Here is a 15,901-nt window from a genome sequence, read left to right on the forward strand (position 1 = left end):
TCCCTCTATGGACTCAAACAGGCGCCTCGGCAATGGCAAAAGAAGCTGAAGGAGACCTTGGAATCCCTTGACTTCAGACAAGCAACGTCTGACACGGCCGTATATCACAATCCCACAACGGGAGTGATCATCATCACATATGTGGATGACTTCCTCATCATGGGCAGCAACAAGGAAGCAATCCAAGGGTACAAAGCCCGCCTGGGAGAGATCTTCACAATGACTGATCTCGGTCCCGTCAGCCATTTTCTTGGAGTAAGAATAACCCGAGACAGGAACTCAAGGCTGATCTACCTTTCCCAGGATGCATATTTTACCAGAATACTAAAGAAATTCGGCTTGGAAGATTGCCGACCGGTCAAGACCCCCATGGAGCGAAATTCACTCTCGACACTGCAACCAAGAGACAATGGCGACTCGGCTTCTCCAGAGGAACGAGAAGACTATAGCTCGAAAACCGGCTCGCTGATGTATGGAATGACCCAAACCAGACCCGATTTAGCTTTTCTACTCTCGGTACTCTCAAGATACATGTCGAATCCATCACCAGCACATTCACGATTGATCAAAAGAGGTCTTCGCTACCTACAGCAGACAAGAGACCACGGCCTGGTGCTTGGGGGCGTCAAGAAAGATCCTGAATCCGCTTGGAGCATCACAGCTTGGGCCGACTCGGATTGGAAAGGCGACACAGTTACGGGAAGATCGACATTTGGATGGCTCGTTCAACTTGAAGGATCTACAGTCTCATGGAGGGCCAAACGGCACGAAACAGTAGCACTATCGACCACCGAGGCTGAATACACAGCACTCTCCCAATGTGCCAGAGAATTGGCCTGGACTAGGAACCTCTTCTCTGAACTGCTCCTACCACTACATATGCCTATTCCACTGAACGGCGACAACCAGGGTTCCCTAAAGCTATGCAGAAACCCTGAGCTTCACCAACGGACAAAGCACATTCCGTTAACCGAGCACCATATCCGAGAAGAAGTTGAAGCCGGGAACATTGATGTGCAATACGTCAGCACACATGAGCAGGTAGCAGACGGACTCACTAAACCGTTGAACACCGTCAGCCATGGCCACTTTCTAGAAGCAATTCGAGTTAGTGCATGTCCGATCGAGGAAGCAGGTCGTATTATTTGGAGTACTGAAGTCCACGATGACTCTGTGCCCTGAAGACAAGGTGGATGGGGGCGTGTTGGAAATTCCGGGAATCCCCCTTCCTTTCAGGGTTTAGACTGTTAGACTGAAAGTCCTAGATTTAGAGTTCAAAGTCCTAGATGAAATTATCTAGAGATATAAACCCGAGAAGAACTCTCATCTCAATAATTAACAATCAAGTTTCATAAAATATACTTTCACCCAGCACTACTGCGCAATATCAACAACACAGGTACACCACCATGGATCCATATGACTTGGGGTTGACCTTCCGGCTCAGCCAGGCCACCTTGGCAATCTGGACTTCATTCTCCCGGTTTAAGGCTTCTATTGCTCCGGGGAGGATGTTAAACTCCTGGTCAAAGACGGCCATACGATTCATGCTATCAACTTTGATAGGATATAGTTGGTCCCGAAGGACTCTTGCACCTGGAGCTTTCCTGGTTTCAAGGATGGTCTTGATCTTTTGTATTTCTTCTTCATTCCTACCCATAATCCTAAGGCGGGTGGCATTCCGTCCATCTCTGGTCACTGCGACGCATCGCCAGTGAGGTTGGTCACTCGACTGTCGCATCTGCTGCTCCACGGTCTTACGAATCATTGTTGGTGTAACGTCTCCAAGATGGTCTTCAGGAACTCTGGATGTGTCGACTGTGCAGAACACCGGTTCTGGAGTTGCCGATCGGGCTGCAGACGAAGATTGACTGGACATGCTGGTGGATGTCATCTTGGCTGCGTCTGCATACGATTGAACCGACGACCGGGGTGTTTCAGTCTTGTTCAGCATGTCTAGCTGTAGTCGAGTCTGCTCCAGCTCACCGCAAACCTGGGTGAGCTGGTCTCGGACTTGCGATAATTCTTGTGCCATCTGGGCCGTGGCCCTGGTGACTTCCTCGGCCATGCGATCTCTGAGCTTGGTGAACTCGAACTGAAATTCGGCCTTCATTGCTTCGATTTTCTTGTTCAAGTCCTGCTCTAGTAGTTGCTTCAAGCTCTGGACTGCCTCGACCATACCACCAGCTGACTCGGGGGCAGCCTGCTTCCGAGCTCGGCTCTGTCCCAGAGCTCCCTCACTGGTCTCACCTTCTTCCTGCCATTCCGTATCGCCATTTTGCTGCTCCATCTCCAATACCTTCGTCGTCCTGACCCTCAGCGCTCGCAATAGTCCAGACCATTTGGACTATTAGTCCAGACTGCAATCCAAGATCAATAATCAATCCGCGGCGGGCGTTCGTGGATTGACGACTAGGATGATGCGTCCCTTGAAACGAACCGTGTTGATCTGGATCGCACCAGTAAATTGATCAGAAATATCCAAAACAAAATAATTGGCACAGCAACAATCATGGGCACCCTGGTTTTGTAACACCACGCCAACAACCTAGCGTACTTAGCGTCCACACCGGGCGTCCGTATTCCCTGCACTGATCTACAGTCTGGACTAATACTTGGTAAGGTCTAGAGACCGACCTCCCTTGCTTTCCGTCAGTCACCAGTGACCGTGCCTTAAGCACGGGAGGTAGGGTGACTAGGCAAAGGGTCGGTTGATAAGGAAAATTAAAAATACCTCTTTTTCTTAGGCCTAATCTTACTATTAAAGGTATCTTTAATTGCAAAAGTCATGTGACTTTTATCTAAATTTCTCTATAAAATTGGAGAAATAATATACTTCTAATTTCATACCATAACTTATAGAAATATAGGTACCTTTATTTCCCTTGTCAACCGACCCTTTGCCTGGTCACCGTACCCCCCGTGCTTGAGGCACGGAGCTTGCGGGTGAATCAAGTTAGGGGGGCCGGTCTCTAGGCCCTACCCGAGTAGTCCAAATGGTCTGGACTATTGCGAGCGCTGCTGACCATCTTCCGCTGAGGGCGATGATATCCCCCGCCCGAACCATCCGGATCGTCTCCCATGACGATGATGACGTCTGATGCGGGGTTCGCAACACCAGACATCCACTAAGGAGCCTGAATCTCCGCCAGGCAGTCCTCAGGACTTTTGAAAGTGATAAATAGGATAACTAGAAGTTATTTTAAAAAGAAGATCGTTTTTCACAATTGTGATCAAGGAGTTCCAGTATAAATCGAAAGAGAAAACAGCCTTGCTTTTTCTAGATGAGATACAGCGTTAGTAGTAAACCGCTGTTTACATAGGCAGGCAAGCATATGTATATAGTGGTTAAGGAGAGAAAAGCGGGAACTTTGGGGACAGCTGGTCATCGTCTTTGACATTGGCGAAATGGGGGCATCACGGATCAATACTGATCCGCGGGGCTTCGGCTGTCTGCCGGACCCCCCTAACCGGGCATAGTCGCTTAAATGACTACAACCTTGACAACCGATGCTATTTTAAATTTTCATTTTTTATTACTTAATCATGACTCCTAAGCTCTCATCTGCGCGCAAACGCGGTAGGCCGTCACTGAACGGCGCCTCATCATCACCAGATTATCCAACCCAGCGAGCGTTACGCGCAGCGCAGCGCATTCATCAAACATGTGGCATGTGGCCAACTGAGCTCTGCAAAGGTTTTGTACCTGAGACTTGGGGTATTCGACTTATCGAGGGCCTTTCCGCGTTGGTCTCTCTGGTAGTGGCTGCTGAGAACGTGGAGCTCGACGAGGTGCGTCATAGGTTGAAGGTTTTCGCTACTAGCCACCCACGCTCAGATCGCCCGCGACTTCGTAAGTCAGATATCGCAAAGGTGCGAAAATGGTTACGCAGGATGGGAATTGATACTAAACAAACACGGCGATGGAATGGACGTGCGGATGATCAAGTTGATGAGGATGAGGCTGCGAACAGTGAAGGAACCGAGGCAAACTCTGAACCGGTTGATGAGATTATCGCGTTAGGCCCTCGAGAAGATCTCAGCGAAGATGACGATGAAGATGAAGAAGAGACTGAAGAAGATCCCGACTTGACTGTCGAAGAGGAAGAGAGCGCCCCTCATGAACGAAACCTTTGGCCGCGAAGCAGAGACATCAGTGATATTCCGGATGATGAGCCTATGGAGGACACCATGGCGGCCAATCCCAGGTCTGCGCCCGCCAAAACCAATGGGCAATCCAGAGGCAGTCCTGTCGCCTCCAGCTCCGGCTCCAACGCAGCCGAGTCAAGCGCTCGCCCTCGGCGCAGCTTTCAACCACCATCTCGCTTGGTTCATGATATCCCCCAGAGCTCTATTCGCCGTCCAGAGGGACCAGATGAACAAGTTTCGGCGTCTTCTGCTGCTACAACTCCGCGGGCTTTTCAAAGCTCAACGCAGCCGCGCGAACCACCAAGCTCCCAAACGACGGCGCCTCTCACCTCTGCTTCTCAGAACGCCCAGGGTGCTCAACGATCTGGTGTGCAACCGCCCAAGCAAACAGCGTCATCTGTTCCGGGCAATCCTCAGACTCCCATGTCTTTTCCTGCGACAACTCCACAGGGCACTACGCGCCCTCCGCAACGACAAGGCAGCCAGGGATCAGCAACCGCAGCTCAGAACTCTGTACGGCATCGCGCACAATCATCAGCATTTCTACCTACACCCCAGAGCGCGCGACAGCCTGATCAACGATCAAGTAGCCAGCGATCAATGGCTGCTACGAGTTCTCAAAGCTCCTCGGCTCCTCGCGCACAAGCAAGCTCGCAGCCAACAATGTCTCGTCGTACCAGTACTACTTCTCAGACCTCCCAGAGCTCTCAGCAGCAACCGAATCCCCGACCATCGGCGTCTACCAATGCGACTCCTCAAGCATCTCTATACTCCCACCTAGGAGGCAGTGAACCATCGACACCTCGTCCCATCGCCCCTACTGGGACTAACAAGCGCCCTGCTCCGTCATCGCCAGTAAAAACATTTGCATCTACCAACAACTTCATCAACGAGACAGCGGCGAGCATTTCAGAATCACTCACAGCTCCTTCAACCAAAAGACGAAAGACTGCTGACATTCGACGCCCAAGTTCACATGTAACTGGATCATTGGATTGGAACGCTCTTCTTGTAAGCAACATTTGCAAATACAGTCAATCCGATGCGGTCATCATAAACTGACTTCCTTTCAGCCCACCGGAGACGAATTCAGAGCAAGCTTGAAGGCCGCTTCGGCTGCCTTAGAACCTCATATCAAAAGCTTCGAAGAACTCTTATCATCCATCAACGACGAACACCGCCGACTCACCGCCGTTGAGCGCAGCCTCAGACTTACAAAGGACGAGCAAGTAAAGGACCAGAAAAAAGCCCAAGACGCGCTCAAGGATGTAGAGAAATCAGTGACCACCGAGAACAAGTTGCTCAGGGACCTGGAAGACCTCTACAACAAATATCCTGGGGACAACGAACTTCGCACGTTCCTGGATAAACGAAAAAGAACGGTTCTCGAACATGAAGAGGTATATACCGTAGTCAAAAGCCAACTTGACAAGAGTACTGCTGGACTTTTCAAAACCGACAGCAAGATTGCGTTGGTTACCAAGAGGATTGGGCAGCTTGACGCTGAGAAGGCTGAGGTCATGAAAGAGAAGACAGGGATTGATACGGCGGCGAAACGATTGATGTTTATGTCTCGTTTTATGGAACCCGGCTGGCAAGCTAGACTGGCTATGGTTGAGGAGGCTTTGGGAGAAGAAGTTATGCGGTCTGCATTTTGATAAGGGTTTCAATGTTGTGAGTGGTGGCTGAAGTTGTAATATAGGGATATCAGCTTTATTAAGCGTGGCGTTGGTGTGGAGGGGATACCTTTAGTTTATTGGGACAAGTAACGTATTGAAAGAAAACTATCGAGATTACATGGACTTGCTGTCATGGCCCAGAGGCTGAAAGAACTGCATGAAAAAGATTAGGCATTGAGTGCTATTACGCTGAACTCATGTTAGAGCCATGATATATTTATGAGATGGTTCTTGAAGAACTGACACTCCAGTCAATACCTAGCTATGGAAGAAGATGCAAGCCACTAACTCTAACTTCAGGCTGCCAACAAGATAACAAATAACACTATCTCCAGTCAATAGACTGTCACTAGTGTCTCGACGCCATTAATAAGTTTTGAGTAGTCCGAGATGAAGTCCTTTGGGAAGATGCAAGTGGGCGGGATATTCTAACCTTTGAAAGGCTTGTCTTGCTTAGTCCTTGGCTAATCACCCTACAACTCTTCCTCGATACTTTCATCATCCGCATCAATCCCTTCCCCTCCGGCTGCTTCCATCTGCTTCATGATACTCAGACTAACAGTCTGAAAGCCCTAGAGTTGGATTCCTAGATGAAACCATCTAGAGATATAAACCCGGGAAGAACTCTCATCTCAAGACAACAACAATCAAATTGCATAAAATATATTTTCACCCAGCACTACTGCGCAAGAAAAACAACATACCCTACCTCTTAGGCTCTTTTTCTTTCTAAGCTTTTATACGCTACCTTAAGAGTATATCTCTTTAAAGTCCCCTCTTTTATTATTCTTTCTTTATTATACTATATCTTTAGTTAGAGGAAAGCAACTGGGCAAGATAGCTTAGATAGTTTAATACTAACCCTATCCAAACCCTAAGCAAACCGATCGATGTTCTTGTCGCAGACAACCTATCTAGAGAAAGAACTTAAGAAAATTTGGAATGGACCAGTGTGCCCCCAATGCCATACCAGTTTTGACAAGCAAGTTCGGACACCCAGACCAAGGCTACAAGGTAGCGGAAGAGCTCAAAGAGTCGTACGGTACCATTATCGATCGTGTTCGTTCGTACACCTGCGCTATCTACATGCACGCGATCTATCACCTCAATCCTTCACTCGAGGCTTTTTGCGAGGTCGTCCAGGCCCACGTGTACTTTTGCGTTTCTTATTTGAAGCACCGCTAGCCAACTCCTCGGCCTCAAACTTCTCCAGTTCGCCCGGAGAAATCATACGTAGCTTAGACTCGTACTCCCACGTAGAGTCAGTGCGAGGATAACCGACCCACTGCACTTCGTACATGAACTTATCACCCTTGGACTTGCCAGGCTGAGTGGTACGGTTGAGAATCTTGAAGACGTGGTAGACGTCGAGGTTGGTAGCAGCCTCACGACTGTCACGGTTCTTCCAGTACTTGAAGACAAGAGCGGGAACTTGCTCTTGTAGACTCCATTCTGATTCCCAGGTGGTTTCGCCGCCCTCCCACTGGACTTTGATGTCGACGGTCGAATTGACGGTGTCAACGCGATGGTCGATGAAGTCGTCAATCGCAACGTCTTCTCTAGAGCTGGGATCGATGTCATCAAGCGCGTCTCCGCTAGGCTGCGGCTGCACTTGGCCGACGTCTTGCTCGTGGCTCTTAGGTTTAGCATATTTGTTGCGGGTAGCGGGCGCGTCTCGTCTAATATTAAGAGGTCCTTGGGTGGCAGTCTTGCGACGTTTTTCTCGTTGTAGCTTTCCGGGAGGAGCCACGTCATCCTTCTGGATAGGTGTAGCAGCCATACCGTCTTAGATCGTCAAAAGCAGAGATGGAAAGTCGTAGGGTTCTGGTCAATCAGCGTATGCAACAAGTTCTGATAAGGTCAGGGTTACCGTATTGCGCAAAACAGGTAAAAGGAAACAGATATCCTGATGGTCGTGATTGATTTGGTGGTATTCTGCCCGTTGGGCTGTGTTGAAGTGGTTGTACTATTGGATCACTGTACATGCTGGTCGCAAATTGAGCGTGACCGCGTCCGCCAGCAACGCGTTGGAATGGTGTGGGGCGCCAGAATCAGCCTGTTTTCGTGGTTTTGGTTAGATATATGGTCCTTAGTTATCAGGCACCCACCATCCCTACTACTACTGTACTACCCGTGGATCTGACCTAACGGAAACCCCACTCAGAGAGTGGGCGGCAAAATTCTGGGACAAGGGCAAAAATCTGGGACAGACCGTTACCCCGCTCAGTCTTAATTTCTATGATTTCACCACCTAAAACCTAAGAATTGAAAGACATTTCTAAGTACTATTCAGCTATATCCTGTATTTGAATTTATCTCTTCATCCAGACCTCCAAAATGACTTCTCCTTATGATCTCAACCCTGCCGTTGCTGCTGCACGTGCGATTTTGCTCTCACAGCGCCGCAACCGCAACACCAAAGAGAGCAAGCCTCTCACGGTACGAGATGCCGCTGAGAGATTCAAAACCTCCAAGAGCGCTGTTGGTCGTCATTTGAAGTCAATGAAGCTATACGGAAAGCCTGATTTCAGTGATAACAGCCGTGGGCGACCAAGGAATCTCGATGAGGCTGAAGAGAAGGCCGTGATCGCGTATATTATGTGGCTCGAGAGATCAGGATTTCCTTGTAATCAGCAACTTATCGAAGAAGCAGCAAATGAGCTGAGGGCATCACGAACGCCTCCAGCAGCTCCAGTTGGAGACGGCTGGTATAGGAGATTTCTTCAAGATAATCCGCAGCTACAAAAGAAGAAGTTAGTTCGAGCTTTTGACCGAGAAAGGGCGGGATTTGAAGCTGGAGATATCGCCGATCTCGAGCAATTTTATGCTAACCTTGGTGTAGTTGTAGAGGAGCGAGATATCGAGGCCTCACAGATGTTCAATGCCGATGAATGCGGTATTCGGATTGGTGCCCTTCGTGAGCGGCTCGAGGTCATTATCATCAAGAAGATGCTCAATGCCAAACACGAAGTCGTTTCTTTCTCTAACAGGGAATCAACGACGATGCTCGGATGCGCAAATGCAGCTGGATGTGAGTAATCGCCAGACTTCTTCAGAGTATATACTGATATGTTTTTTTTAGTCATGATACCTCCGTTAATGGTGTTCAAAACGTGGCCAACTGAATCTTGGGATGTTGAGGACCTATATGAAGCTATTCGCTTTGCTCGCTCTGAGAGCGGCTTCTCTAACGCCGAGATCTCGATGGATTGGATACGGCATTTCAACCGCAACTCGTTCGAATGCACTGCAAAGGCACAGTCTAGAGGCATAACATTTACTGACTGGTTTGGCTATGATGAATTCATGAGAGATCCTGATATTCCTGACGTTATTTGGAAGCAGCCGTACTTTGAGCGGCCTGAAAAGGAGCGAATTTGGAGACTTCTTGTTATTGATGGCTTTACCGGCAAAACCTCCATGGAGTTTATGGATTACTGCCTTCGCTTTGATATCGAGATCTTTATTCTTCCTCCTCATTCTACGCATCTTACGCAGCCTCTAGATGTTGGAGTCTTTCAACTGTTAAAGAACGCTCACCAACGACGTCTTCGGCATCATATCCGCGAAGGTTTTCTCAATTTTAAACGCTCTGATTTTATCAGTAAGCTAAGCGAGATTCTCACGGAAGGCTTCACTCCTCATAATATCATGAACGGCTTCGAGAAAAGCGGAATTTTCCCTGTCAACGGCGCAGCGGTTATTCAGAAAGTCAAGGAGAAGAAGAAATCTCTTCTCGCAGTTAATAATCCCGCTCTTTCTTCGCTTCTTCCAAGAGAAACACGATTTAAAGATGCTCGCGAAGTTGCTCGTCATCTCAAGCGCAATTATCGCGAAGGCTTTAGCTCCCCGACTCGTCAGTCCTTTGTTGTTTTGGAAGATGTTATCTGTGAGGCTGTTGTTCTGAATAGCTTCGCGGAAGAGCATATTCAGAGCCGACTTGATCGTATTGCAGCTTCAAATAACAAGAGAAATAAGAGGAAGAAGGTGATGCCATCAGGGAAATACATTAACAGCGTTACAGTTGAGCAAGTACGAGAAAGTCTGAACGCCTCAACGAAGAAAGACCGCGGAGATGAGCTTCGCCGCCAACGCCGCAACCTAAAGCAATTGCGCAAAGAAGAAGATGAGCGCTTAAAAGAGGAATGGAGGAAGAGCTATAAGTATGATATAAATAATAACGGGAAGCCAATTCATATCAGCTTTGAGCGTTGGAAGAAATGGAAGCAATTGGATATATATGATGAGATTATCTGTATGTCGCCTCTATCGCGCGAATCATCACCAACTACCCAAGAAGGCTTCTTTTATGATACGAGTGGTTCAGCACAGCAGAAACGCTTCCACGAGCGCCTTCGTAATGCCAGCGCTGCTGGCTTTTATCGAAGTCCTCTTCAGGATATGCCTGCCTTGCCTTCGAGCGATGGTGTCGAGATTAGGCTCGGCAACTCACAGAGAGATCCTGTTCTTGATAGCCTCACTCTTGGGGACTCTGATGAGTCGGAAATCGATGAAGAAGGCCCTGATTTTGTTGATCTGTCACAGGATATAGAGGAGCCCGAGCTGCCTCCCCTTCCTGCCCCTTTGCCCGGCTTCGAGACCAATTTTTCCTCCACTTATCACAGAATCATGAATACCTTACACCTCCAAACGCACACACAATAAGAGATAGTTATCCCTTCTACCGTTGGAGGCCAGATCAGAGGTAGAGGTGAAGGCATCGTGTGGCAGGGAAACGCGGCTAGACTGGCCTGTAGGCAAGGTTATTATAATCGGCCGTAACACCACTAAAAAAAAGCCTCGCATAATAAAATTCTTTTGGCAATAGCTTTAATACACTTCAATTGAGTCACAGCAGAAATTTCGAATTGATTGCGATAAAGTTAGAAGTCTGAGCCAGCGATTTCCTGATTTTCCCACCTATTTCTCACCTATCGGCTGTCCCAGAATTTTGCCCTTGTCCCAGAATTTTGCCGCCCACTCTCTGAGTGGGGTTTCCGTTAGGTCAGATCCACGGGTAGGCTATTGATCGTCTGCAGACATATATTGGACGCCATGACGGATCATGACATGGGATGCATGTATGTTTCGCCCGTAACAGGATGGAGCACGAAGCCACAAGTCCACTCTTGCACTGGTCCTCCGGAGCCTCGTCTCCCCACCAATTACAACTAACCCTGGTCTGTCCCCGTTCGATTGTGGCTTTGCCGTTCCAGACGGCGGTTCTGTTCCACCGTCTCCCGTTTGACTCTTATCTCAGCACAAACCCATGCCGCGCTGACTCTGCGGTAAACCAGATCTTCTAGGGCTTAAGAACCACAACGCAGCTGGGGGTCTTGACGGGTCGAACACTTCTGCCTCTTCGTTACTTCTCTTGATAATTTCCCCACACCAGATGGCCCTGTGCCTTGGAATTTTACTGAGATTGGTTGGTTTATTATCATGGACCTTGGATATTGTGCTTTAGAACACCATAGGTCGCGATCCAAGGAGAGCATCCAAAGTTATCGCTGGTGCGCTGGCCCTCATTTGCTAATATCCTAAACCTCAGCCAACCGATAGTGACAAATTTTCGATATGCATGTCGGCTGTGCCCGCATATGAGACAAATCATTCTGCGGATGGGCTGGCTTGCAGAGCTTGGCAGAAAATGGTTATTAGCGGGTGAAGATTAATACAGGAGGCTCATTCAATAAGCGAGTCCTCTATTTTGTGGCACTCAGTACTCAGTGATATCAGGTTTACCACTTAAAGTGTGACTTCTTATGTATACGGGAGTTATTCAGTCATGGGCAACGATGGATGTAGTAGAGGGTGTTCCAACTATAGATACCAGAGAAAAGCATGGAAATGTTATTATTATCCGATTAACCCCTACAAAGCCGACTGACTGCCTTGCGAGCAGACCGTGAACCATGTAGCAAGGATTAACTTGGGCAACGGACACGAAATTAGATTAACCTACAAATCGGGAATAGCTCCGCCCCACTGGCAAGGTGTCGAGTCTTGGCAGCTACTTGTTATGCAAGCATGCATGGCCCTAAAAGAAACTATTATTCAGTCTTACGCCATAAGTGAATCTCGAGGGAACCACGGCCGAGGAACTCTGTACTTTGGTGTTCAAAATATCATCCCGGTTTGCAGGCCGTCAAAGCGCAAGAATGGCTGCATGGTCTGCCGTTGAATTACGGAGTTATGTTGAACAGGTGCTGGGGTCTCACGTGCAAGCAGGGATATTTTAAGATTACAACCGAAATGGTAAAACCTCTAAGGGACAGAATTCAACAGGACACAACAAGGATATACCAATCTGGATCAATGGACCGCATACACGTAATGTCTGACAGGAGCGGCCTTATCTCCCCCTTTATTCAGCCTTTGGATGCAGCATGTTGCTTTTAGGCATGCAAGGACATCATGGAACAAGCGCAATTAAATCCGAGCCACAACATTTAAGGACTAGGTTCCACCCGCAGTCATCGCTGTGCGGGTGAGGACAAACCTTAATCAGGACGAGGCTGAAACACTTTGCAGACCTTTTTCTCAACATACATGGTCACATTGACATGGTGAAGCCGTTATATCCGGTCAACATTACCTAAAGTAGCGGAACGCATAGTCAGGGTGGGCTAGTGTCAGGACTGGGCTTGGCTATGGAGGCGTGATAGGTCCGTGCCCAAAGCCTCAACTGGTCTAACTAGTTATTGTGACAGTTGGGTTCCCAAGGTATTGATAACTGAGTCTGTACTAGGATTATGTTGGCAAGTTGCATATTGTAACGGTTGGGTTTTCAAACAGGTAAGCTAGTCCGTACTAGGTTTATGTTGGTAGATTTGTAGGGTGTACACTGAGCGTAGCGAAGTGTCACGTCTCATAATATTCAATAATGTGGGCAAGGCTTATTGAGGTAAAGAAGTTTTATTGATAGCCGGTGAGCTAGAGTCTAGGAAATGCTAATGAATGTGGTTTCTGTATACTGTCAGACATTACGTGTAACGTGGTTGATAAGCATGTGAGCCAGTTTTATTTCCACCTTAAATCCGGTGTTTTAAAAATATTTAAAAATCCAAATTAAGCCTAAAACAGCTAGCTTATAATTTTAATAGTTTAACGTGTTTGATAACGTACATGATAAGCGAGTGAACCATCCAAGCGAGTGAGCCACTGTACTATCTACCATAAAAGGTGATTTTTAAAAGCTTATTAAAAGTTCAAGCTAAGCCTAAAATAGCTAAGATTTAAAAGTCATATATTTAACTTCATAAGACAGCTATATGCTTAAGAAGAAAATTCTGCCTAATTTATTATAGAGTAGTATTTAAAAAGCTTATTTACACTGTATAAACAAGCATTTCTATATAAAATAAAATAGCTAAATATCTAAGAAAAATATATATTACTAGGCTTTATTTAATACAATTAAAGATAATTTTAGTGGATTTCTTACTATTTAATCTAAGGTAGTAAAGTGCTATAGGGTAGGCGATTTTTAGGTGCACAGTGCAGTGGCTCACTCGCTTGGATGGTACGTTAAGCGAGTTGACCAAAAATCTTAACTATCCCTTTGACTGTCGTAAGCCTCCACCTTCGTACCTGGCCCCACATAACCCCCGCCGGATCTGAGGTACATGGAGTGACTTTGAGAACCACCAAAATCAACCCCGCCCATTTCATCATATATCTCATTTTATGAGTTCTCATGGATTCCCAACAGCTCATCAGCCAAGCAGTCAACGCATATGATGATAATAGCTTCATCCGTGTCGATGATAGCCGCCGCGAGCAGCCCGCTGATAACACCTGCCGGCCAATACATGATCCTATTCTTGATCGTGGCTACAACTTCGAGGCCATGGTCGTTCCAACCCGGCCCTTTGAGATAACGGCCCTGCCCTCAGAGCCGCTGTTGCTTTTCCAGCAATTCGTGCCTATTTCCTTAGTGGAAAGCTGGGTCTGCTACACCAACAGCTGGGTCAGTCACCGGCTTGAGCAGCATGAAGATGGCACCCAAAGACTACATCCGCAATCGCGGCTGCTAGCCTGGAAGCCGACCTCTACTGCGGAAATCTACGTATGGCTTGCGACCTTGATGTATATGAGAATACATAAGGAGCCAAACATCGAGGATTATTGGAAGGTTTCAAAACCTAAGGACCTTCGCCCAGTTCATCCAGTAGTCAAATGGATGTCTTATAACCGCTTCCAATTACTATCTCGACATCTTCATATCTATGATCCTCTGACTCTCAATCTAGATGATATGGGCTTCTATGGCCGTACATTCAGTCGGGTTCATACATGATCTGACCATATACAACATATATGTACCGTCTTCTATATACCGGGCACATCTATTGCTGTAGATGAGTGCATGGTCCGTTTTCTAGGAAGATCTGTTGAGACAACAACTATCCCTTGCAAGCCGATCCCCACAGCCTTCAAAATCTGGGCTGTGGCTCAGCGAGGCTATTTTCTTCGGTGGATTTGGCATAGGCTGGGCCGGAAGTTCGGGCCTGTTGGGGTTAGGCCGACCTACCGGTGCCTGCCCTCACAGCTGCGGATGAAGCGACAACGCCGGCAGCTTCGAGAGAGAAACACGATCCATCTGAACCCGACTCAAGCTGTGGTTGTTGCCTTGGTTAATTTACTGCCGAAATCCACGTACCATGTATTCCTCGATAATTTGTTCTCTTCCTGCGATCTATTCCGGAGACTTCGGCAGCGTGGCCATGGAGCCACGGGCACAGCCCGCAAGAACTGTGGCATCTACAAGCCCCTTGTCAAGCTAAAGGCTATAGATAATACAGCTGCTGGCAGCCTCAAGTTTAATGTTGTTAAAGCTATTCCAACAGCCGATAACAAGGTCAACCAGATCGCTTGGAAAGACGATGCGCTTGTGTTATTTCTGACGACTTTGTTTAAGGGCAATGAAAGGCTTGACTGCATCAGGAAGAAACCAACAACAGACCAAATGCAAGCACGACCAATACAGCGTTTTTTGGTGACGACCCTGTTAAACAGGTTTCTATCCCATCTATTGCTGCTATCTATAACAACGAGATGAATGCCGTGGATCGAGGTCACCAAATGAGAGCTTATTGGGGCCTTGATCGTCGTGTGCGCCGAGGCGGCTGGAAAGCCCTGGCTTGGGACTTTCTCCTGGAAATTGCCCTTGTCAATAGCTTCATTTTGCAGCAGCGAGGGCAGCCGCAATGGAAGGCAGAGATTTCGCAAGGCAGTTGGCGGCAACGGCTTGTGAATGATCTTATGGAAGCGGATGCACCAAAGACGCAATCAAGAAAGAGATTTCGGACTGGAAACGAATCTACGCCTACGTTACAGCACACTCGCGTTCGCAAAGGAAAATCTGAATGCCTTGCCTGTCAAGGCCTCCGGCTAGGTCAGCGTCGGTCTCGAAGATCAAGGGCAGCATTGTATGCGATTACTCGTGGGTTTGACTAAAAAGGAACCCCACTCATAGAGTGGGCGGCAAAAATCTGGGACAAGGGCAAAAATCTGGGACAGCTGATGGGTTAGAAATAGGTGGGAAAATCAGGAAATCTCTGGCTTACACTTCTAATTTTATCGCAATAAATTCGAAATTTCTGCTATGACTCAATTAAAGTGTATTAAAGCTATCTCTAAAATTATTTTATTATGCGAGGCATATTTGTGGTGGTGTTGCGGCCGAAATTGTGAACCTTGACTGCGGGCCAGTCCAGCCCCACGATGCCTTCACCTCTGCCTCTGATCTGGCCGCCAACGGCACAAGGGATGACGATCTGTTACTGTGTGTGCCTTTGCGGGTGTAATGTATTCATGATTCTGTGATAAGTGGATGAAAAATCGGTCTCGAAGCTGGGCAAAGGAGCAGGAAGGGGCGGTAGCTCGGGCTCCTCGATATCCTGTGACAGATCAACAAAATCAGGGCTGTCTTCATCGATTTCCGAGTCATCAGAATCTCCAAAAGTAAGGTTATCACGAGCAGGATCTCTCTGTGAGTTGCCGAGCATAACCTCAACACTATCGCTCGAAGGAAGGGCAGGCATATCCTGAAGAGGACTTCGGTAAAA

General features: G+C 47.7%; 3 protein-coding genes across 3 annotated transcripts; 1 reads left to right on the forward strand and 2 right to left on the reverse strand.

The window, feature by feature from the left end:
- Positions 1-1,293: 1,293 nt before the first annotated feature.
- BKA55DRAFT_582334 (uncharacterized protein) lies at positions 1,294-3,222 on the reverse strand. The gene is made up of 2 exons (XM_046194113.1): positions 3,031-3,222; positions 1,294-2,318 (listed from the first exon to the last, which is right to left on the reverse strand). The coding sequence occupies exons 1-2, from the start codon at positions 3,123-3,125 to the stop codon at positions 1,388-1,390; spliced, it is 1,026 nt and encodes a 341-aa protein (XP_046043450.1). The 5' UTR covers positions 3,126-3,222; the 3' UTR covers positions 1,294-1,387.
- Positions 3,223-3,472: 250 nt separating this feature from the next.
- Positions 3,473-6,054, forward strand: BKA55DRAFT_582336 (uncharacterized protein). The gene is made up of 2 exons (XM_046194114.1): positions 3,473-5,160; positions 5,223-6,054. The coding sequence occupies exons 1-2, from the start codon at positions 3,547-3,549 to the stop codon at positions 5,805-5,807; spliced, it is 2,199 nt and encodes a 732-aa protein (XP_046043451.1). The 5' UTR covers positions 3,473-3,546; the 3' UTR covers positions 5,808-6,054.
- A 1,215-nt stretch (positions 6,055-7,269) lies between these two features.
- On the reverse strand, positions 7,270-7,856 carry BKA55DRAFT_743061 (uncharacterized protein; the record flags this gene model as incomplete). Its single annotated transcript, XM_046201535.1, has 2 exons — positions 7,699-7,856; positions 7,270-7,652 (listed from the first exon to the last, which is right to left on the reverse strand). A coding segment is annotated over exon 2 (339 nt), but the record flags the coding sequence as incomplete, so codon positions are not given.
- Positions 7,857-15,901: the final 8,045 nt, after the last annotated feature.

Source organism: Fusarium redolens, assembly GCF_020744475.1.
Source record: "Fusarium redolens strain MPI-CAGE-AT-0023 chromosome Unknown BKA55scaffold_21, whole genome shotgun sequence".
NCBI classification, from domain to species: Eukaryota; Fungi; Ascomycota; class Sordariomycetes; order Hypocreales; family Nectriaceae; genus Fusarium; species Fusarium redolens.